This window comes from Crotalus tigris, unplaced genomic scaffold, assembly GCF_016545835.1.
Source record: "Crotalus tigris isolate CLP2741 ecotype Arizona unplaced genomic scaffold, ASM1654583v1 scf7180000024370.6872682, whole genome shotgun sequence".
In the NCBI taxonomy this organism is placed as follows: Eukaryota; Metazoa; Chordata; class Lepidosauria; order Squamata; family Viperidae; genus Crotalus; species Crotalus tigris.
This window is the reverse complement of record NW_024100540.1, coordinates 2,818,275-2,842,229: the sequence shown is the minus strand read 5'-3', so window position 1 is coordinate 2,842,229 and position 23,955 is coordinate 2,818,275. Positions and strand designations below refer to the sequence as shown.

Below are 23,955 nucleotides of genomic sequence, written 5' to 3'. Positions count from 1 at the left end.
TATTTCAGCTGTGTTTTGAGAAACTAGCACTAGGTGACGCTGGCCAGATGACAGAAACTGCCTTTTCAAGCTTTCACCTGTGCATCTTTCCTAGGGAATAAAATCAATTCATGGACGCTTTGAAGAAATTAAGAACACCTAACTTGCGCAGTTGTATAAATATGGTCCAAAAAAAGCCAGGTTTCGTGTTTAAAAAAAAAGTTAAAACAGAAATTTAACTGCAGGAAAATCGGGGGGGGGGGGAGAGGAGGAATCTGTCAGTAATTCATGACTCCTAATACCCTCGCTAAGTGTTATCACCCGACTATCTGCTGCTGAAATGGACGGGACTTGAGAGGAGTAAAATGATGCAATCGTGTCCTGTTTGGAAAATTCGACGGCGGCGCGCAGGCGGGAACAGTCAACTTCCCAAGTTCCGAAACACCCCTGGGATTGTTTCACAATTACTCACACATTTTTAACTAGAGTAGGAAGGGCGGGGAAAAGCTTGACGCGGGTTCATTTCGCGCGCCTCGAGGAGGGGCGGCACTTTTATTTTTCTTCTAACTGAGGCGGGCGGATAAAAGCAGGCGCTTGCCTCTTGTCTAAGTCGCCCCTTATAGAGAAACGCCGCGCACGGAAGCGGCCCCTCGCTGGCCTTTGGAGGCTGGGCGCGGCTGCCCGTTGTCGACCTGAGTTCCCGATGGGCGGAGTTGGCGCTTCCAGCCCCCAGTCCTGCCCTGCCTCGGGGAAAGGGGCCAACCCAGCGTCGCGCTCTTCGTCTACTAGCTGACTTCAGCAGCATGGACGCGGGCTCTGGCCCCATTAGCTTCTCTCCCAACTTTCAGGAAGGTCCTTTCGGTTGCCCCATTTGCCTAGACTCTCTGAAGGACCCGGTCACCACTCCTTGCGGCCACAACTTCTGCTTGGAGTGCATCGGGGCTCACAGGCATCACCCCGGGGGCGTTACAGGAGCCGGAGGACCAAGTGCCTCCCGCTGCCCCCTCTGCCAGGAATCCTTCCCAGCCGACCTCTCGCTCCGTAAGAACCACACCCTGGCGGAATTGTTGCAGCTCCGACAGCCCTCGCCTAGCAGTCCGGGCCTGGCTATGGCACCCGAGGAAACGTCGGAGCCGCGCGCTCCGGGCAACGGCGATGCCCAGATCGAGGAGGTGCTTTGCGACTTCTGCACCGATGGGGAGAGGGCTGAAGCGGCTAAGTCGTGCTTGGTGTGCTTGGCGTCCTTCTGCACCCCCCACTTGCAGCCTCATCTGAAAAGCCCGGCTTTCCAAAGCCACCGGCTGGTTCCGCCGTTGCGGCACATCGAGGAGAGCCTCTGTAAGTTGCACCTCAAGCCCTTGGAGAGCTTTTGCCGCACCGACCACAGCTGCATCTGCCAACTCTGCCGGACCCAGGAGCATCGGAGCCATGAGGTGGTGGCCGTGGAGGTGGAGCAGGAACACGTGGAGGTGGGTAGGGCTGTCGTCGGGGTACAAAGGGGCTCCTTTGTGCACTCTGATTCCAGAGGAGCGACGGAGGGCGCAACCTGGACGGGGCCGGTGGAACAAGCCTCCAAGCTGCCCTCGCAATTTGTGGCCTCAGAATAAGCACACTGGCGGCGACCGGCGCTGGACGTGTGAAATTTTTGCTGGACGTGTTAGGATTTAGGAGCGTAGTTAGGAGCGGGGGTAGAAAAACAATACAGATTGGAAAGCAGGAGTTGGGGAATGCGAGAATCCGCAATGGAAGAGGACTGCAAAACCTGCCTCAAAGTCCACCTGATAAAAACCTATATCCACTTTAAAGGGTATGGGCTCGTTCAGCCAAAGAGGAATGAAAGGTAGTTTGCAGATGGTCAGAAGCACATTTCTGCTGCTTAATTTTTAAAAGAAGAAACCTTTAATGATTAATGTTTTACCTACCAAAGTTTAGGGATTTTGAGGAAGGCTGTAATTGTTCTAGGAGAGATGATTAGGAGATGTTTATAGTTAAGCTTGTGAAAAAGAGAGGAATGGGGTCCTGGCTGCTTGGGAGCTTTTCTGTTGGATAAAGAATGGGAAAGCATTCTGCTCAGTCTTGGAACCCAAACAGGCTGGCCAGTTCTGGATGAAATTGACCCCTTCCCTTTACTTTTCATTATATAAGGCTGATCAGACAGATAATCTTTTATCCAATAGATAATGGGGTAGAGTTAGATTTAGATACTGAGACTAATATTGGGTGCAGGATCCTGCTTAATGTAGGCAGCTGATTTAATTAAGTTAAAGGTTCTCTTCAACCTGATTTCCAAGCATGCTGGGTCCAAACCAAATGGAATGGAAATCCTGGGAATAGCAATTCCCACTTGAATGCAGGGCTCCACATTAAGGAAATTGGGTTTACAAAATTGACTGTCTTACCAAGGTAGGGGAATCACAAGTTGAACAGAGTAAAAGGGGAAGGGAGAAATATAAAAAGGACATTTTATATTTTTTGGGCTCACAAATAATCTGCCGTGACATAGGGCATCCCTTTTGCTGGTCTGAGTCAACTGTAAATGGGAATGAATGAGCTTTATGAGAACCATAATTTCACTTTGTAATGTTTCATTGCAAAGCCATTCTTGGAGTGACTATCATATGATTCTTGATAGTCATTATATACATAACTTAAGAGAGAAGCAAGAGGTTTAGGGGTAAAAGTTCTGGGGAATTACATATCTGGCATGTTGAAAGGAGGCGTACTAGGAACATTTGGCATCATGAAGGAACTATACTCTCTCAAATTAGGGAGCAGATTTTTTGTTTTTATTTAATTTTAATTTGAGATGGTCATTATGGGTAAACCTTGACTTATGGCCAATCATTTAATGGCCATTTGAAGTTACAGCATACCCCCCCCCCCAAAAGCTACCTATAATCTGGTTTTGAAATTAAAGTCATTGCAAAATCCCCATGGTCCCTTGAACAAAATTTGGGTGGATTCTCTCTTGTGTCCAACTACAGGGATACTGCATTGCCCCTTCACCTTCCCCCCCCCCCCACCCCCACCACACCATCCCATTTAGCACATTCAATAAAAAAACTCCCAGCTTTTTAGATTAACCAAGAGTGTAGCTTTATTGAAAAATCCATCTAGGTACTGCAGAAGCAAAGTCAGTTCTGGGATTTTTCCCATGAAAACCCACATAGATAACTCCCTTTTCCACTCCAGGCCACCCACAGTTCAATTGAGTTCAGTTTTTATTGCTTTGGGAAAAGCTGTCTGTTTCAGTTGAAACATTCTTCATCACTTGGCCTCATTAGATAACATCTTCCTGGCAACAGACAGTTCACTTGCATTCCATAGCTTCCCTCTATTCTTAGGAATTCCCTTCTCTGTTTGGCAAAACTGCGAACAAAAGCAGATACAGGCAACTATGGAGTCAAGTCAGGTTTGACATACACCCCAATCCTGCCCCCATCCTCCAGCTCCCTGCAGGCCTTGGGCCTGCTTCCCACCACACTGTGTCCCATACCGTCCTCCCCCACTCCCATCACTGATTGCTCACTTCTGTACAGTATATTGGTTAATAGTTGATACTCAGATGACTTGTCGAAATGTTTTATAATTGCAAGATTGAATTTAGGTCAGTCAGTTTATAATTTTTCAATTTTCTGTTTTGCTTATTGCTATTTATGCTTTTCTGGGGCAGAGTTTGTAGTTATGTCAATATATATTTTTAATAAAGTAAATGAAAGGGGTTACACTTTAAGGCAAAGTATAAACTAAAGAAGGCAGCAGGTTTCAATCCTGACATTATCTGTAAAAGGAAAGTTGATTAGCTTAGCTGGGAAAGATTAACTGCCAGAGGCCTTGGGAGAGCTAAGAAGTTGATCTTTGTATAAAGCAGCTCTGTGGACTTGCATGATGAACACAGAGTGCCCAAGGATGGATGGAATAAGTGTTACAAAGCAAGATTAAGGTATAGAGGTACAAACCCCTGGCCCTGCATGGAAAGTCCTTTTATTGGTTTAGGGGTCAGGATATTAATTGAGCCCATGATATGTTTGTTGATTAGGCTTCTTTTGTTGCCATTTTCTGTTTGAATTGGATGTTCTTTTATAACTTTGCATTTGTTAGCTGCTTAGAGCTTCATTTGCCAGGTGGACAACTATATCAATAGATTTAAATAAAGAAGATATTTTTTTCACCAAAATAAAAGCACTCCAAAGCTGGTCCTCTTCAAATGGGTTGAACTATAGCTCTCATCATACCCCCTGCCTCCAACATGCTGCCCAAGGATAGTTAGTTGTAATGCAACAAACTGGGAGGATCATCCATGAAGGAATTCTGCTATGAAGGCATAGGAGAAGCATGATGGTAGGCACAAAATACGATGGAAGACTCTCTTGCTCACCTGTTCATGGGAAGTATAGCATTGGTGTTAAAGTTATTGTAGATTATCTGTGTATGAAAACGGAGCACAGGTGACCTAAACAGTTGCTAGTAGAATGGCCAAAGCTAATTATGAAAAAGGGTGAATACAGCTAGGGAATTGCAGAGAAAAACAAAGTTTTGTGAGCTACTGGAATTTCCACTTGGAATTTTGAGAATGTCATGGCTATCCCTGTAAAAATGCCCAAGCAGGATAAGGGGAGCTAATTCACAAAATAATTCCTATTAGGGTCATGAATAGTTACTCTATACTGCAAATTATTCTTGCTTACCTTAGATTTATTCCTTGGCATATTTCCAAAAAAACCAAAACCCTTGACCCTGGGCATTGAGCTGCAGTATTTTATTTTCTAAGAAAAGAACAAGGTATGTGTAGCCTAAAAAAGAGAAGGCTAATGGAAGAAACGACAACAGTCTTCTAATGCAAAAAAAGGCTGTCACAGGGAATAGGGGGTAGCTGTGTTCTCCATAGAGCCCAATGATAGGGCAGAACTAATGTCCAAACAATTGTTTACAAATAAAGATCCAAACTCAACATGGGGGATTTCCTAACTTGAAGAGCAATTAATCAATAGAAAAGCGTGCTTCCTGGAGTCATGGGTTGGGGATCCACCGTGGAGTTTTTCAGGACATCCATTTGATTGGGATGGTCTGAGGATTCCTACCTCCAGCAGCAGTTTGGACTCAAGGTCTCTTCCAACCCTATGTGGCTTTGAAAGTTTACCTAGCAAGCACCCAGAGGGACTTAGATATTTAGATACCTGTTTTAGACTGCAGTCTTTGGGGATTTTTATCAGATTATTCAGTTGCAGGAATAATTTTTGTTTAGGGCAAAAGCAACTGCACACTAACTTATATGGAAGTATTTGCAGTCACAGAGCCTGGGGTTTGGCCCTGTGCAAGGTAGTTAATGATGAATGGGAAAACTGTGCTTGGGAGGGAAAAGCCTCGTGAGTTCTGAATGGCAGCCAGACAAGTAAATACAAAAGTCACAATGACTGGAACAAATTGGGGAAAAAAATTGGGTGTAGTCAATTTTCCTCTGAAGTGAAATTTTGCGCTATTATTTTCCATTTAAAATAGTGCTGACTTTACTAACCTGTAAGGGAATAAATATCTAGGTAGAAATTTGAATAGACAAGATTCTAAGATTGGGCTGTGAATGGATCTGTAAAGATATGCATCCATTTATATACATTGAAAAAATATGAATAAAAAATCCAAAACTGACTTGACATAGAAAAGAAATATTAAACATAGGAACTAGCCAGCGGATGTCAGTCACAACCATTGTGGTATTTTTATTATGCTGCTAATTCCATTAAACCTTTTCCCAGCTGTACAAGCAATTCTGTACAGATCATGTTGAATTTCAGTTTAGAGAAAAGGCATGCTAGTGGATGTTTGCATTAAACTAGGGAAATAGTATCTATTTCACGCAGACTAATCTTGAATCATATGTCTGTTTTATTAGAAAGTAAGTGATATTGCAAAAGAATATTCTAATGCAGAAAGAACTTGGTTAGGTGATAAAGGTGTAAAAAGGGCTTCTAGAGAAGAAGAACTTTAAAATCTAAAAAGTGTTAAAGCAGTGGTTCTCAACCTTTTTTAATGCCGCGACCCCCCAACCGGTCGTAAGTCGAGGACTATTCAACCGGTCGTAAGTCAAGGACTACTCAACTGGTGCAGCACCGTTTGCAGAATGGGACTTTTGGCAGGCTCAGCAGGGCAGAGACAGCCTGGACAATTCCTATTGGCTTTTGAAAGCCAATAGAATTAGACTCTATTCAAGAGAGTCTATTCTATTGGCTTTCAAAAGCCAGTAGAATAAAAGGGAATAGCACAGCTAAGGAAAAGGGGAAAAAAATGGCGGACTGCATTGTTTGGCGACCCCCGTGAAATGGTTGTTCGACCCCAAACGGGGTCCTGACCCACAGGTTGAGAACCACTGTGTTAAAGTATTGTCTAAAAAGTTTGGAATGTATATAACTGGATGAAGCAATATATGGATAGGAACAATTTGAAAAGGAAGGACTTCCCAGGAGGTAAGGACTACAGAGTTAATCAGGGAAAAGAACTGTCAGGACTATAGTACCATCAGAACTGCAATTTTTAATATCATATTGATGTTTTCTTAAGCAGTAATCTATGGCGTTTGGTTATTTTCAAAAATAAATCATTAGATGCAAGTTTAGATGATAGTCTGGGTCATGCAAGTTAAGCCACCCACAATCAGGTTTGTTTAGCATCCTGTGAGTACCCAGCCATGAAATGATAGATCAGTCCTGAGCGCCTTTCTGAGGTCACATCCTAGTTTTGGGGTGGATTTGGTGGAGAACAATCAGGAAAAGCATACGAAGGTGATTTTACTCAGGAAGTTATTTGGAAGGAAAAAGAGAGGTTGAATACTTAGCTTTCAATAGTCCTCCCTAGAAAGAATTGTTTGGGGATCAAGAGAAGCCAGAAATTAGTGTTTCAAACTATCAGAAAGGTCTTTCTAGTGCAAAGACCAAAGTTTATTTGAACTTCTGGTGATTTGTGCCTGGCTTGTCAAACCATACACATAAAAGTAATCTATTTTGTTTGGATTTGTAAAGAAAGCTGAAGAAAACAAGGAGCAGGGAAGCCACAGCTTGTGATTAATTCCATCTGATGCTAATTGGGTCCAGCCTAGTCTGATAGCTTTACTTCAGTGTGATGGCAGCAGGAGTTCATTCCTTCCCTTGTAGCTCTTTCCCACAGTGTCTCAATCCAGGTCCTTTATTTCCGTTGGCTTTTCTCCCAGGTTCCAGTCCTTGGTTCGTTTGTCTTTCAGATTGCACTACTGGGGTTATTTTTTTCAGACACTCCCCCTCCCAGATGGCTCTGACTAAACTCCTGTCAGTTTTAGTTTAAATCATTCTATAGTGTTACTCGGGAAATCCCATTTCCAAACATTCTGTGGGCGTGCTGGACTACTTTGGAAGGATTGCTAAACTTGGAAAGGTTTTTAGGGAGTACTTTCATAAGTCATTAAAACAAAGAATGCATTAACAGGGAATCAGAGAATCAAGTGTTGGTGAGTTTCTCAATTGGCCACACCTAGGTACCCGTATGGTGTAGTGGTTAAATATTGGATTAGGAGTGGGGAGACCCAGATCATCCTCAGCCACAGAAACTGGGTGATTTGGGCTTAGTCATGCTCTTGGCCCAACTTACCTCCTAATGGAGGAGAAGGATACCTCCACTACTGTATAGTACATTATATACATTACACTGAGTTTCTGTACAAAAGGCGGGGTTGTAAAACTGATTAATATAATTTCAAGGGGTTATATTATACACACTGACACCTTCCACCATCCTTGGAAGGTGAAAGTATTCCTGCATAGAGATGGAAATCATTATAACTTTATAGTAGAAACAGGCAGTCATAGATATAGAGAGAAGAAAATTTGTTTCATTGTTCCTAATGTATATCATTGCCTTTTACTTTATTGGATGCCCAGATGAATTTGCTCATCAAGCAGACTAGCTCAAATGTTGGGAATTGTGCTCCAAAAATGTAAGGACATGATAGGAAGGGTATGATAGCAGATTGAGAACCCAGATTGTTGGGGGCAATATGCTGACTCTAAACCAATTAGAGCGGGCTATAAAGCACTGTAAAGCAATATATAAGTCCAAGTGCTATTGATATACTTGGAAAATCAATCAGCTTTTTTTTTATAATAAGCTTATAGTTGAAGAGATTGCTGAAGGCTGTAGCAAATGCCTGTGGTTATCATAGTATTGGTGAAAAAGGACCCCAGCGGGTAATGCCATGACACAAATTATATAGCTATGATATGTACTACTATGATAACTAGGATTTTCCAGGGCCCAGGGTTTTTTCTAGTTTTTTTGGAAAGATTGAGAATTTTAAACTATGTTTAAAATCTTGATTTTATACTGCATTTCCACTTCAGATAACAGAAACTTGCAAGAAGACAGGCAAAGAGAGAGAATTCAGGTGTGATGTGGTTAGTACTTCTGCTATAGACTGCTTGGCTACCACTGAGACAAACATGACTAGATTATTACTCTAATGGTATCTAGGAACTAAATAGTTGATTGCCCCTGAACAAGGAGGAACAGTAATATACTTGGTTAACTCTCAAACACTGTATAATCTCTTGCTATGCTGCCTTCTCATAAGAGATTTTTCCTTGTTTCTGATTCTCATATTTTCTGATAAATTGCCTACTTATATTTTCTGCATCCCTTATTCCGTTCAGATAAATTTTCCAAAAGAGGCTGGATTGTTCCAGCCACTAACTGAGGCCTACCAGGAGCAAGCTAATAGTTCAGTGGTATTGTATATCTTTGACATGTAGAAGTTCTTGGGTTGATTATCCAGCAGCTCTAATTATAGAAACATGAGTTGCAACGCATGGAAAGACTTTGGCATGAGGCTATGAAAAGCCATTTTTAATCATGGTAGGCATTACTGGAATAGGTGGACCATTTTCTTAGTTAAAATAAAACAGTCCTTTGTATCCTAGACACCAATTCTTTTTCCTAAGCCAGCGAGCCATAAATTGCCTCCAGCTCTGAAACCAAAACAGTTTGAAGCTGATGAATGAAAAGGAACACATCTATTAATTGTTTTCTTGCGGGAATAAAATGTTATCGCTCCTGGTGGAACAGAGGAAGCAAAGGTCTTCCTGTTTGGCAAAAATAGATGGCTTTTGGCTCAAAATCAGAGATGACTGCATTTGGAAAGGCTTAAATAAGTTGTCTTAGTTTAAAGATAAATCTGAAATAGAATTTGGTAGTTTATGAGTGAGTATAAGAGACATATATAAAACATACAGAAACAACCTAAAATTCAGAATTCTTCCTAAGAGAATTGCTACCTGTTTGGCTACCCACAACAGGTGGCAGCACCTGCTAATCCTGGCTGATGTTGAAACGTAAAACAAGGGACAGACTTAGAATTTGGATGGGAAATCACCAGGAAATCCTAGGACTGAACAGCAAATCCAGTGGCAAGATGCAGTCCTTGTTATTTCTGAGAAATGCATAATTGAATTTGATCCCCAGGGAGTCTTATCTTCGTGCAAGATCAGTATCAAGCAAACATGACCTTTTTTCCTGTACTATTTTAATGATAGCAGCAAAATATTTTCTAGGCTTTGTAGTTAGTATATATCACTAAGGAGCACATTGGTCACCGATCTGGGAAACAGTTGTGTTTTCAGAACCTGTTTAAGAAAAGGGCAACCTAGGTTGCTTTACCATTTAATCTCTTTCTTTTCCTCTCCTGGGTTTGTTTTAAGAGATCAGTGGGTTATTATGGCAGCAGCAGATAAGCTCTCTTCCTACCATTCTAATTTCTTTGTTTTTTAATAAGAAAAAGGGTGTTGATTCATTCTGACCTGGTTCTTTCTCGATAATGCAACAATTGTTCTTTTCAGGGCAGCCCACTTGGTCTGGTCTTTATCTCTGTCCAGGTCTGGCTTTTATCTCGGTCTAGCACATGGCCTCATGGAGTAGAAGAGGTCTAAATGCGGCACTTGTTCCTTTCAATTCCAATCAGAATATAACAAATACTGGGTGATAAAGAAAGAGGAAATTTAGCCTGGTTTTACAGGCCTTGTAGGGAGGTGAGCGATGCTTTTTGCCCAAGTAATTCATGACAATCATGATTTCAACTCTAAACCAACTCCATGTGTTTTGAGTTGCTCACCACGCAGAGGGTTTGTTTTATGTTTGTATTACTTAAAAACAAAATAAGTAAGATTGAGAAAGAGAGCTTTAGAGCACTTGGTTGTGTATATAAGCAATAATAAGGACTTTAGAAAGAGAAAAAGATGAGACACAATGGAAAATGCAATCCTACACCTGATCTCTGACTGCATCTTGCACCTCCAGGTAAATGGATTTATTTTAATCTTTAAAAAAACAGGACAGTTATAAAATATATGTGTGTAGTTGTGATGATTGAAATATAAATGTCAATTTCTATACAAATTGTGTAAAAAATAATTGTGAAATGTAAATTTCTATAAAGTTGAGATTCTGAGTCTCTCTCCTTTTTTTCCTGCCTGAAAGGCTCAGAGGCCAAAAATCCTGAACAATATTGAAACTCAGCTGGATGAACTGGGAGCCGCAATAGCGCAGATGAAGAGGATGGTGGACCTCATCAAAGTATTTCACCATATTTATTTTACCCTCAGTAAAAAGCAAAATGTTGAACCCTCCCCTGAAACCTTTCCTTTCCACAGACCTTCTTCCCTTTATTGTATGTTGTCAAGAGGTAACAAAAATAGGCCATCCTTCCCCTCAGGAAGGGGGCAACTATCAGAATGCTAGAGACAAGAGACCACAGTCCCAACATATCTAGAAAATCTGAGGAATGCTGTCTTCAAGAAGTGTCTGCTTGGGGATTATATGTCTCTTCTATACTTTTCTGTATTAATTTATTAATTTGCATATTTTTATTAATTTGCATATTAATAAACAAGAATTGTACTGCTCCACCATTTCTTATGCAAATATTTTCCCGAGAACTAAATTACAAATGCAACAGAATCACATGAGGTTTCTTTCCCTGAATAGTAGATAGTGACAGTGTTTAATGTTTGATCCCTGGAGTTGGGACCCCATATCCATAGAAAAGTACTACTGCTATAGGGCGAAGATAAAGTTCATGGATAACTTTCATGACAGGGAAAAAGCTTCCTTATTTTATGAAATGTAGTAAGGTTTGGATACTGTTCCTTAGAAACTGCAAAACTCTACAACTTTGTGAAAATTCCCTCAATTTGGGAACTGAATGTTCCTGATAATTCCAGAACATGCCATTCCCAAATTGCTACTTTTTGCAGTATTTCTAGAACAGCCATGGTTGGTTTTTTATTTCTTCCAGTTTCTTAGTCATAATTAAGAGATGGGGAGTACTCTCTTATCCCTCTCTTCTTTTTTCAGCATTTACATTCCACTTTAATGCTAGTTTTAAGTTTTCTGTAGCAATATGGTTAGCCTGTAAAGAGAACAGCGCAGTAAATTGAATTAGGAAAAATGATTAAAATGGGTGATGGAAAAGAAGTTGTGTGAGTCTGAAGGACAAGGAAAGAAATGAAACACACAAAGACCTTAGCTGAACTCAGTTTGCCAAGAGATACAGCCCTAAATGAATTTTTAGAAAACTTAAGGAGCAGCTTTTATTAAAAAAATTCAGAGAGAAGCAGCTTATGTTTTTCTTCTCCAACATGTTCTCATGAAATCCCCGTTTTAGGAAAAAAAACCTCCCATCCAATGGGTATCTTTTTAAGAACCAAGTTAGTGGGTGAGATTGGTGTTTATCACTGAAAAGTAAAGGTGACTTCATGGGTTACATACAACCCTCCATCTGCTGCTAGTGACATCTGAAGATAATTTGTCTTACATTTGGCAGCAAAATAGCTGAATTTCAACTGTTTGTCTCCCCTCTCCCTTTTTCCCTGTTCAGGAAATGTGCCCTCGTTCCTACCCACATAAACGTCCCCCAAATGAACCACATCTATAAAAATTGGCAATTTTGCCATACTTTTCTCTGATTAGGAAAGCTGAATAAGGATAGGAAGCTTTCTGTTCCCATTCCCGTCTTTAACCTGCTTGAAAGTTCTAAAAACACTCACCAAATCTTCAGCCCTGCTCCTCCTGGATCATTGCTGTACCAGTGGAAGGCCTTCTGGAACCTTCAGCAACTGGAAGGCTGAGTTGCTTCCCCTGATTCTTATAATAACCAAACCTGAACGTAGAGTTTGGAAGGAAGGGTAAAACTTATTGGCTGCCTACTCTCCCCATAGATTCCTCTTTTGATGGGTTCCATATTGTATTTTCTCAGGCTACTCCTTGAATGTAGGTTTCACGTGATAATCCATTTCTTCTTATTTGGGAAAGGGATTTGGTTTATTTACATTTTAGGCAATGATAATATGACAAAGGATTTTTATTGGAATAAATCCACCTTTATTTTTTAAGGCTACTGCTCAGAAGGAGAAGGAAAAGGTCAGCAGTCTCTTTGCTGAGGCCACCAAGGTCCTGGCAACATTTAAGAAGGAAGTGCTTAGTTTCATTGAGGTAGATGAAAGAGCCATGCTGGGCAGAGCAGGGGAGGAACTGCGGCATAAAGAAGAGCGACGTGCCCTGCTGATGGAACACAAGCGGAACCTGGAGAAAGTCTCCAGCATGGACACCATCACTTTCCTCCAGGTATGCTCCGAGAATTATTGTTGTAGGTGATTCCGCTGCCAGCAGAGAGACAGCATAGGCTTCATTGTATCTCTTCTCCACCTGGGCAAGACTAGGAAATCCAGGATCCAGTAGCTCTCCCTAGAGAAGGTCAGCAGTAACTTGAGCTCCTGCTCAAGAACCAACTCCATATCCCTATCTATTTGCACAGTACAAATGTGTTTGGTTGGTACCTAATAAGCTCATTGTGTGAAATAGAATCCAAGTGTCTCCATCAATATAGTCATAGGGCAGCAACAGCTGTGTGCATTTGTTTTTAATATAAAGGGCTAGTGAAAAAGGATGCTACTGTGTTTTCCCAAAAATAAGACCCAATCTTACATTTTTTTTGCCTTCAAAAGAGGCATTAGGTCTTATTTTGGGGGATGTCTTATTTTTTTCTCAATACCTGTCATGCCTCGTGGTGGCGGCACAAACATGTGTCTGCGGCGGCCACATGGCTTCTGGACGGGGCTGCGATGCCACTATTGCGAGGCACAAGAGGTGTCGGGTGTCATAGTTCTGGCTACAGGGGTCCTTCGCACGGTAAGTGATTGCAAGGCGTGTGGGACAGTTCTCTCTACCTCCTCCCACCTCGTGTCTAGCAACCAGGTGGTGTGATGGAATGGGCAGGCGGTCAGCTGCTCAGGCTCTTAAGTAGAGCTTCTGTTTGGGATAGGGCTTACATTAGGGCCACCCCCAGAAGTCAAGTTAGGTCTTATTTTCAGGGAAATATAGTATGCTTAATAGTTTGCATCTACCAGGGGGTGGTTCCATATGAGTGGGTGAGTGTGCCCCTGCATTGGCGTTTGTTTTTCTTTTATTGTCCCACCACTTGTCTGCTTCTTATTCATCCAAGATCACATGTTGTGTCCCATCAACATCTGTACTTGGAAGTGTTTCCTCATTTCTTTCACTCTTGGAGGCAAAGGGGCCATACAGTATCAGAAGAAGCCTCTCTTGGATTTGATGCTGTTCCAGATGAAGATCTAGGAACAGAGTGTGACTGTAGTTACAGCCAGTAGAGCTGTGTATACTTCTTCTTCCTCCCACTCTATCTCCTGCCACATCTTTATGGAGATTTTAAGTGTTAGTTGAGAAGAGCTGTGTCTGCTGAATAGACCTTATAGTCAAACAATTGCTTGTTTGTTTTTCTTGACCAGGAATTCCAGGCATTAAAAACAGCAGCTGAGGAAAAAAACCTTGCGTGTCCAGACTTCCCCAGAGAGCTGAGTTTTATTAAATCCAGTCAGGCCGTGTTTGCTGTGAAAGAGCTGCTGGGAAATATTTGCAAGAACCAATGGGACCAACTGTCAGGGAAGGGTGAGAATGGACCTTTTCTTCATGGGATACCAGAAGGTTTGTAATTCATTGGTTTATTGAATATTTATAACCACCTATCTCATAATGGAAGAAGCCCTCCCTTTGTGTTCCATTCTGAGACTTAGGTAGAATTCTTATTCTTCAAGAGTTGCCCTTCAACTGAAGTACTGGATCTTTATGTGGCTATGGAATAGGAGCTCTATATCAGCATTGGAGCCTGGCATCCATTCACTGAGTCTGTCCATTATGCTAAGCTAGCAGTCCCCAACCTTTGTGGCTTGGTGGCCTGGCTGCTGGGGGGGGGAGGGGAATTGGGCCGCGCAAGCAGCAGCCCAGTGCACATGCATGAGTAGCTTGAGTTTCATGAATGGTGGGCCAGCCTGCATGTGCACACGTGCTGGCCCGCTGCTTGTGCACAGAGCTATGCATGTGTGCCAGCCCGCCACTCACATGGCCAGTTCCAAATAGGTCGCAGCCCAGAGGTTGGAGACCCCTGTGCTAAGCCATAGTATGGTTTGTTCAATTTGGCTTAGTTCATTGGGTTGCCTGTTTAATTCGTGGCTTATTCAGCACACTATGATAAAGTATTAATAATACTTGACCTAAAATGTCAGTTTTGTTGGTATCTACATGAAGGTCTGTCAACTGTTGTCACTGAGATTCTTGTTTCTTTCCTTTCATGCAACTTTTCAGAGTTTCATATTTATAGCTTTCATCTTATTCTCTGATTTTCCCCTCGAAAGTACTAATTCTTTTTCTTGTGCAACAGAGGCATGCAAGCTTTGCTTTTTATGGTAAACCATTCTGTGGAATTTTGATAAGTCTTTATTTTAGAACTTAGATGGGGGAAGAATATTCAAATCCATTGGGAGCAATTTATTTTTCTAAGTCCCTTGTGGCTGTATAGAAGGGGCACAAAAACAGTTTTGAGTTAGCATTTGTGATTAGCAGATCAAAATGAAATGCCGACCTTTCAAAGTGAAAAAAAGCAAGATAGGCACCATTTAAAAGTGTTGTGAAGAGGTGCAACTGACAAAAATTGCAAGATAGGCAGAATCTAAGTGGCCTTAGTTATTTAGGCTTTTAATAGCATTCAGATGTTTCAAAAATGACTCAAATATATAAACAGGCAACAAACAGACATCACTAGGTGTGGTTACTGGTGGTTTGGGAACTATATCCAAAATAACAGAATAGAGAAAGCTTTTTTATTTGTTAGTTATTTTGAGACTCTTATCCTGACAGATTCAAAGTTCATGTTGCTTGTTCAGTTGAATATGAAGATTGCTGGCTCATTTCTAAGTCTGAAATCTCAGTTGTTTGTGTTTTCTTTGTACAGCTCTTTAAAACATTATTACATTAGAGCTGTTCCTCATCTGACAGCCACTGGCAGGGAAGTTTAGATTTTAATCGTAATTAACAAACGCTTATCTTCTGTAGGGAATTAAATAGAAATACCTAAAAGAACTGCCAGAGCTTTTTACAGTATATATTGTCACCTCGCCATCTTGCCAGCATTATTACATTCCCCCCTTCCATTACCTTTAGGTAGAACTGCAGATAGTCCTCGAGTTGCAACCACAATTGACCGCCAAATTTATGTTGCTAAGTAAAACATTCGTTAAGTGAGTTTTGCCCATTTTTACGACATTTTTTTTTTGCCACAGTTGTTAAGTGAATCACTGCAGGGTTTAAGTTAGTAACACAGTTGTTAAGTAAATCTGGCTTCCTGATTGACTTTTACTTGTCAGAAGATCTCAAGAGGGGATCATGTGACCCCCTGCAACTGTCATAAATATGAACCAGTTGCCAAGAATCTGAATGTTGATCACATGACCATGTAATCACCAACACTCCATGAAGAAGGAAAATAAAATGTTTGCATTCCTCTCCCCACCCCACCCATATCTTTACATCCTGTTTTGTACATTTGTTTGATCATATGCAAAACAAAAATGGAAATGGATTTTATGAAAAAGCATTTTTCTTTCTGAGACATCTGCTCAGGCCAACAAGCAGAAAGCAGAGTGAGGCAATTTTTTTTCCTGCAAATGGTAAAAACAGTTTCCAGAGCCTGTGTCAGCCCTTGGATGTAGGCCAAGTCAGGAAACAGCAGCACAAGAAATAAGTAGATCTCTACTCTATTGATAAACTGTAGGCTATATTAATAGACACTTGAAAACCTGACATTTTTCATCTCCTCTCCCTTATACCAAAGAGAGTCAAAGTGGGACCGTGTTGACTTTTTCTCTTGTCTTTCCCAGGCTAAGGTCCTGTTTTCCCAATACTTGCCACATATCCTATTCAAGATCTCCCCATACTCCTCTAAACTTGTTAGCTCTCAAAAAACAAACCAGGTTGGCAATTCTTTTAGCTACTAGAGATCACATAACACAAAATGGAACATGGAATATGGAGATTTTCCTATAAATACTAGAGTTTCTTGATTCCGCCAAAGTCTTGGCAGTGACCCACAGAGTCCTTTGAAAATTGGCTCCATCACTTATGCCCAGTCTAAAAAAGTTGTGCATTTTATATAGAAAGGGACAAGTGCTTATAGCAGTGGTGGTGAACCTATGGTGGTTCTCAGAGGTGAGAACCTGAGGTGGCACTCAGAGCCCTCTCTGTGGGCATGCGTACTGTTGCCCCAACCCTACCTGCCCCCCACAGCCTCCTCACAAGCTGTCCCCCCAGAGGAGAGTTGCCCCTGAGCACCGCCCACGCAGAGCAGCACTGCCAAGGACATGGCAGCCGGGTAGCGGGGACAAGACTCCGCCCACGCGCTGTCACGCGCAGATGATGCAGGGCGCGGATGGAGGGTGTGGCCACCATGGCACTGCTGGGCTGCTTGGGCGATCTGTGGCAGGCCGTGGAGGCGGTGGATGGCCCTGCGGGCAAGCGGAGCACAAGGGGATGGGCAGGGTGGGGTGGTTTTGGGGCACTCGGTCTCTAAAAGGTTTGCCATCACTGGCTTATAGAATCAAGGAAAACTTGCCAGCGTAACTGAGTTTCCTGCTGGTATCCCTGACTGTAGTGTGCGAATTATACAGAGTTCACAATACAGTGTTAGAATTGGGATTTCATGTTAACATATACGGCTGTTCTCCTCTGATGCCTTATCAGCTTAAAAATGTTTCAGGATCCAATCTGGGTCAGTCACCAGGACCAGAGGTTTAGTCTTCCGAGCTTTCAGATTCATGCTGGAGCCCATACTCAGGGAACTTCTCTCTCACCAGAAAGTGAATTGCACCGACCCAGATTGCATCCTGCAAGGTTATCCTGGGACACGTATATTTGCCTTCATTCCTAAAAGTGTTTTATGTAGCAGGCAATTTTTAAGCCTATATATGTTCTGTGAAGATTACAAAATGTAAGGCATAAGATATGCCCCCATCTGGCTGGATATCAATTTGCCTTCCTCTAAAACCAGGAGTAGTTACTGCTTTGGGACAAAAGGCTTCTTTATGGTGATGATATTTTCAATTCTGCAATGTTGACAGTATATATTGATGACAACTTCTTCTTTTCACAGTCACAATTGAACCACAGGTTTCAGAAAGGAGCATCAATCCTGCCAGTTTGGAATCACGAGATTATTTTCTCAAATGTAAGGACATTCTGTTTTCTGTATTGTTCTTGGTTTCATGCCTTTTTTATTGGCTGATGGATTGAAACATCATATAAAACTCTAAGCCGCGGTGTCTGCAGAGAGATATCTTTATTTAACTTTTTGGCACTATAGCTTTTATGTAATGTTTAAAGGTATGTTTTTAATTGTTACCTAGTTTTGTTTTATTTGCTGATTTTTTTTAGTGCAAACCATTTTGAGATGTCTAAATAGGAAGTAGTATATGAATATTTTAAATACAGTAACTAGCATTTTAAAATAAATGCTCCTGCCACTCTGAAAATGCAACATCCTCTTCAAATATTACATATGAATTTCTAAACATCCCTTTCGTAAATCAAGATTAATCAAGCCATGGTTTAGTATGAGAACACTGCTTTGGAGGGACATGCTTATGCCATATGTCTTCCTTGTTTATCATTTTCAAACTTTATATATTTGCTTTTGTACAGCTGCATTCATCATTGACTTGGACAGTGATACTGCTGACAAGTTCATCCAACTCTTTGGGACGAAGGGGGCTAAGCGTGTGCTGAATCCCATTGCATATCCTGAGACTTCAACTAGGTTCATCAACTGTGAGCAAGTACTGGGCGAGAATCTGATGAACCGTGGCAACTATTACTGGGAAGTGGAGCTCATAGATGGTTGGGTGAGCATTGGAATAATCACCGAAAACTTCAACTCCCAGGAGTCGTATGACCGGGGCCGCCTAGGCAGGAATGAGAAGTCATGCTGTCTACAATGGAATGGCCAGAATTATGTTGCGTGGTTTGGCGGATTTGATTGTGTTATACAGCAGCCATTTTTTCATACTATTGGGGTGTACCTGGAGTATTCAGAGAAGGTGCTGACATTCTATGGAGTCAAAGATTCCAAGATGACTTGTCTCCAGCAGTTCAAAGTGGCTCGTTTCAAAAAGGGACATTTTGACCCTTTCCAGAATAAGATCAACCACCAGTTTCCAACACTGTTCACACACAACCTCAAGCCAGCTTTTTTTCTCGAAAGTGTAGATGCTCACATGCAGCTCGGGCCTTTGAAGAAAGACTGTGTTTCAGTACTTAAGCGGCGATAATTTGGTCTATGCATGACCAAGAGTAAAGAATTTGACAAGTAGGAAGTTTGTGACATGTCTGCTGGAGCACTGTGTCATCTTTCTGAGTTAGTGTTGGCGAATTAATCATACTTGATACTGCACTTTTTTACTTATTTGATAAGTATCAGAGTTTAAAGAAGCACTTTCCAGCAAAACATTTTTTTCTCTTGGACATAATTAGGGATCATTTACAAAGGGCTTGATCTAAAGCAAAAGGCATCTCCATTTCATCTATATGAAACAATGGTATCTCCAGAGACTGTGCTGTTTCACAAGAAATACATGGATAAATAATCAACAATACCATGGAAACCCATCTTCATAATGTGTCGCTAGATGAATGCTGCTCTTCCACTGCATTTGGAAAAAAAAAACAACTGGAGAAAACTGGTGTCAACTGTTACGTCATAGCAAATGAGATATATGAACAAATATATCTTTGTTTTGGATTATAATAGCAAGAAAAATCGTACAGGGCTGTGGGGAGCTTTAGTTGACTTTTAGCTTAAATCTAAATTCTAGTCTAAATATTAGAAATATAACTTTGAAATTAAATGGAGCATCTGTGGCTGTGTGTCAGCCCCACTAGTTAGACCAGTTCAAGAAATGAACTCCAAAGGAAGGATAAAATTTTTACTGAGATCAGCTATAATAATTGAAGCAAGTCTGATTGTACTATACCACCACCTCTTTGTAGTTCAGTGAATTAGGGTGCCATTTGCCTGAGCAGCTTCCAAATGTTATCTCCTTGTTTTGGACTTAAAAAGTGTTCCTGTTAACTTTTGTTTAGGTAATGGTTGCTGCATATTTCCATCATGGTCACATTGCATACTGTGTACACTGTGCTTTAATGCTCTATATGCCTGTTTATTAATATTGGGTTAAAAAGTGTACAAAGTAAAAACCGAGTTGCAAATCTGAACATGAGGTACTCAAGAGATGAGTACCTGCACAAGAGAGCAGAACGTTTAAACACTGGGTTGCATGTTTTCTTTTCTTTACAAGCATCTTACAAGCACAGAAATATTATAAAAATGGAGATTCAATAGTCATTGGCTTGTTGAATCTGATGAAAATTGAGGCTTATTAGCCTCTGAAGGACTTCAGGTCCCTACTTCTATGATATATTCTGCTGTATTTTGTCACTGTATTTTGAATACAGATCCATGGGAGTACAATGGAAGAAAGACCCTTGGTTAAGATGCAGAATGGGGATTGAACTTTCAGGTATAACAAGGATACAAGTGTATAAAATCCATTCTTTCAAATATACTAAGAAGACACTGTAAACATTTATAAATTTATCATAATTTAGTCATGCTGATAGAATACAGGAGTGGTGAGGAAATTCTAACTGCTATTGTTAAAAAAAAAATATTTCAAGTTAACCTATGGGGAGACCCAAGTTTTTCTTTAGGCTTAGGCTTTTTAAAAATTGTTTTGTGGCTTTTTAAAGATTGTTTTGTTTAGAATGGGATTGACAGTTTGAATAAACCATCCATTGGATTCCTTTCTTTCTAAAAGATTATAGGCTGTGAGTATAATGTAAACTAGGACTGAACAAGGAGAAAATTTAGAGAGAGATTTTGTTTTGCAATCACAGCATATTTTTGTTCTTTAAAGCATTAATCTAATGCTAGCCCATTTAATTAATTTCATGATCTCGGGATTACATTGTTACAAGAGGGTTTTGCAGTATTAATCAGTACATTATTTGTCTCCCAAATATGTTTTGTTTACAAAATAAATACCATTATATCCTGTATTCAAGCTGGAAGTATAATAGATTTGATTAATTATGAAATTAATTTAGTAAGAGAATTTTATTTGCTGCTGGTCCCTACTGAAATATTCTTGCCTTTCATTAAAAAAAAAAAAGTGAGGCCTTATAGTTTGTGTGTCCTTCCGAAAGCACTGCAACATAGTCCTGAACTACACATGTAGTGTGGTTTTTTTTTTTTCAAAGAAAATTTTCATCTTTCTGTAAAGGAAAAATGATACATATATGATGTACGTATTGAATTGCATGCTGGAATTTAATATCTTAAATTTATACCCAATTAATTAGTGTTAGGAAGGTTACAGGGATTAATAAAGATACATGTTGTAATTTGTAAGATGTAATTTACTCTACTTTGAAATTAGGACTTTTTAAATATTTAAAGATGGTTAGTTAATAAAATAGATGGAACCATCACTGCAGGATTGACAAAGGGGCACTCAGGATGGTTGAGAAGATCTCATTGCCCCTAACAGAATAGAAGGCCCAGTTCTGTGAGGAGAGGATCCCAGCTAGGGGAGGTAGACATTTTGTGCCTTCATTTTTATAATGCAGCTATTATAAGGGGGAAGGTACTATAGTTTGTGATTTACTGAACAACTGGTTGATGGGAACAATGCCACACTTAATTTTTTGGGAGAACAAGTTTGTTCAATTGGATTCAAATACTACCAAAACACAGAGTTGTGTCATATATATGACTGCGACAGGATTTTCTTTTTTCAAAACCATTCAGGATGAGAATTGAATTTTTTTAATGCATTAAGGTGATTTAAAGTGTAGGCTTTTTTTTTTTGAGTCATCTACTTCAGCTTCTCAGGAAACTACATCATTATATTTTATCAGTCATGCTGCCAAGTTTGATAATACAGAGGGAGCTTCAAATGTTATGAAAAGGAAATATGGAAGCTAGACACCAGTGAGAGGCTGCAGACTGGAAATTCCTTTATATTTCCTGGTTAAAGATTAACAATACAAAGCCTTAGGGCATGAAATCATTTATAATCACATGATAATTATTCCGACACCATCAAATACAGCAGGTATTCTAAGTTTTCAGAACGATGCAGCATAAATCTTGTCAGAATCTGGTTAAAAATTAACATTTCAGGTTCTCATTTATTACATTCTGGTATTGCCTAATTATTCTTCCACATCTGATCATAAGGTTTCATTTGTACACAAGGTTCTCAGAGCATTTAGTTTGGAAGAAAGCTTTGGAAAAATGTTTTTTATCCACAGCTGGGCCAGCCAGGAAATTTTGTTATAAAAACCCATGGCATAAACCACAATAAACTGGAATTAAAAGTAGTTCACAAAACCACAAAAAGATGTTTTTATTTATTTTGCTTTGGCAGTATATGTGCCTGTTCTATGTGGCAAAGACTGAAAGTCAAGCTTGTCTAACAGTTAATATGTGCTTCCTGCTACCTTTATGTGGCCTTCAGATTTAATCCATTTTATTGTAAAAAAAACCCACAGTAATGTTGAAGGAGGATGAAATGAAACAGTGAGCAAGTTAATTCTGGTGTTTGAGAAAACTAAAAATCTGATTAATGACATCTGATGGTTCAAAATCATTGAGCTAGCTAAAAGGTCAGACTCAAAATCATGAGTTGTTCTCTTTCCATTCACACTAATAATTAATGGTTAACTTAATGTCCTCCCCAAAGCGTTGTAGCAGCAAATGGGAGAGGAGGGCATTATTCGATTATTCTTGTTGGCATCACGACAAGAGTAAAGCCAAATAGATTCTCTATATATGCTCTTGAGCTTCTCGTATAAGCATGTATGTTTTATACACAATAAGAACAGCAGAGAAGTTATGTTCCCATTATATAAATGCTGCATTTTTTTAAGAATTGGAGAAATCCATAGGAGTGGAGTAATGGCAAATGACAAAACATGTATAATATGCAGATGCTGTGAGTTACCTGCTTGTATCAGATATTAGAAGCTTATTTAGGTTAACACATAATATCACCAGGTACATTGGACATCATCGCGTTCACTGATATCACTATTGGTTCTTGAGTTTGCTTGTTTTTTCCTTCACTATTCAATCATTTTCCCACTTCTCTTTTCAGCTGAAAACCTATTTTTAATGTATCTAGGAAATTTAAATTGCATTATTATATAACCATTTAGTAAAGAGTGATAATTTGGAAATAGTTTGGAAAGTGCAAAAAGTGCAAACTTAATATATTAAAATATATTTTAATAATATATTTAATATTGAGGTTTTATTGTATTTTATACACAAAATGTACATAAAATAGATTTTATGTATGTAAATCTTCCCTTGAATTACTGAATGAAATTCAAAATAGACTAGAAGGCTTATACAATAATCATTGTCAAGCCTTTAAGGTACTACAAATTAGTTTTCACTGTGAGCTGCCCCACTAAGAATAATAGGAACCCAAGAGGACTAATAGGGATTATTATATAGATTATAAAACTAAAAAAGGATGGAGGCAGGGTTTCATGATAAGTTTGCCTAAGAGATCTTAGTTCAGGCAACCTGTGAATGGGAAAATTATCTGCCTCCACATTCTTTCTGTTAAAGTGGCAGAAAGATAACAGACTTTTTGCTCTTGCCTGCTCATTACAGACAAATCATAAGAAAGTCAACTTGGTTGTATAAAAAGGAGGATGTGGCATCAGTGCCAAATTATTGTTTATATTATCGATGGACGGCCCCTTTAAGGAAGAGCACAAATATGTATAAGAATTAAAGTGAAAATCATTATTCATGTGACTAAGCAAATATGTATGAGTGACAAACTACACAGGATTATATAAACCACAGAATAGGTTCTGAAATGAAATAGAATGAGCCAAACTGAAATAAACTACACATTTTTACTTGAGCCCTGAAAGCATCCGGCAATTAAAAAAAATACAAAACAAAAAGCAAAAGGTATACATTAAAACTTTAAAAAAGCATTAATTAGAAGAGCTTAGTTAGAGATGCATCTGGGCAGGGATAGGCAATTAATTTTCCCAAGAGATATTGTAAGAAACGAACTGTTGTGGAGGGCTGAACTAATAGGGCTCTGAAGATGCATGCACACACATATTAAAAAAGTCACCTTCAAAATAAAATGCAATTGTATGCATGGTGACACTTATGTTTGATCTCTAATTTTTGACTGACCACATGAAGATTGGATGGGCCTTAAAATGATGTGAGCTGCCTTTATAATGGAAGAAAGAAGCCATTTTACGATCTAGGAGCAATACAAGAATTAAACCCTCTTCTATGTGTCAAGATACTGTTGAATGAGTCTCTGACAAAAGGACATCAGAGAATTTATCTTGTAACTCTTACTGGGTAGACGCAGGGGTAGGCAACCTCGGCTCTTTTATGACTCATGGACTTCAACTCCCAGAATTCCTGTGCTGACTCGGGAATTCTGGGAGTTGAAGTCCATGAGTCATAAAAGAGCCGAGGTTGCCTACCCCTGGGCTAGAGCTAGATGTTGTCCT

At 40.0% G+C, this 23,955-nt stretch overlaps 1 protein-coding gene across 2 annotated transcripts; it reads left to right on the top strand.

The window, feature by feature from the left end:
• Window positions 1–535: 535 nt before the first annotated feature.
• TRIM47 (tripartite motif containing 47) lies at window positions 536–21,793 on the top strand. Of its 2 annotated transcripts, none has more exons than XM_039328022.1 (6): window positions 536–1,448; window positions 10,471–10,566; window positions 12,385–12,615; window positions 13,797–13,992; window positions 17,489–17,563; window positions 18,037–21,793. In XM_039328022.1, exons 1-6 carry the CDS (start codon window positions 783–785, stop codon window positions 18,660–18,662), a joined length of 1,890 nt encoding a protein of 629 aa, XP_039183956.1. In that variant the 5' UTR covers window positions 536–782; the 3' UTR covers window positions 18,663–21,793. The 2 variants fall into 2 exon arrangements, with proteins under 2 accessions (XP_039183956.1, XP_039183957.1); XM_039328023.1 differs by lacking the exon at window positions 536–1,448 and adding an exon at window positions 10,118–10,290.
• Window positions 21,794–23,955: the final 2,162 nt, after the last annotated feature.

Bases quoted from the DNA above. Each gene is read 5' to 3' on its own strand.
- TRIM47 (XM_039328022.1), top strand. From the start codon at position 783: ATGGACGCGGGCTCTGGCCCCATTAGCTTCTCTCCCAACTTTCAGGAA. The intron at 10,567-12,384 runs GTATTTCACCAT...TTATTTTTTAAG, and splicing joins GGATGGTGGACCTCATCAAA to GCTACTGCTCAGAAGGAGAA. The intron at 17,564-18,036 runs GTAAGGACATTC...GCTTTTGTACAG, and splicing joins ACGAGATTATTTTCTCAAAT to CTGCATTCATCATTGACTTG.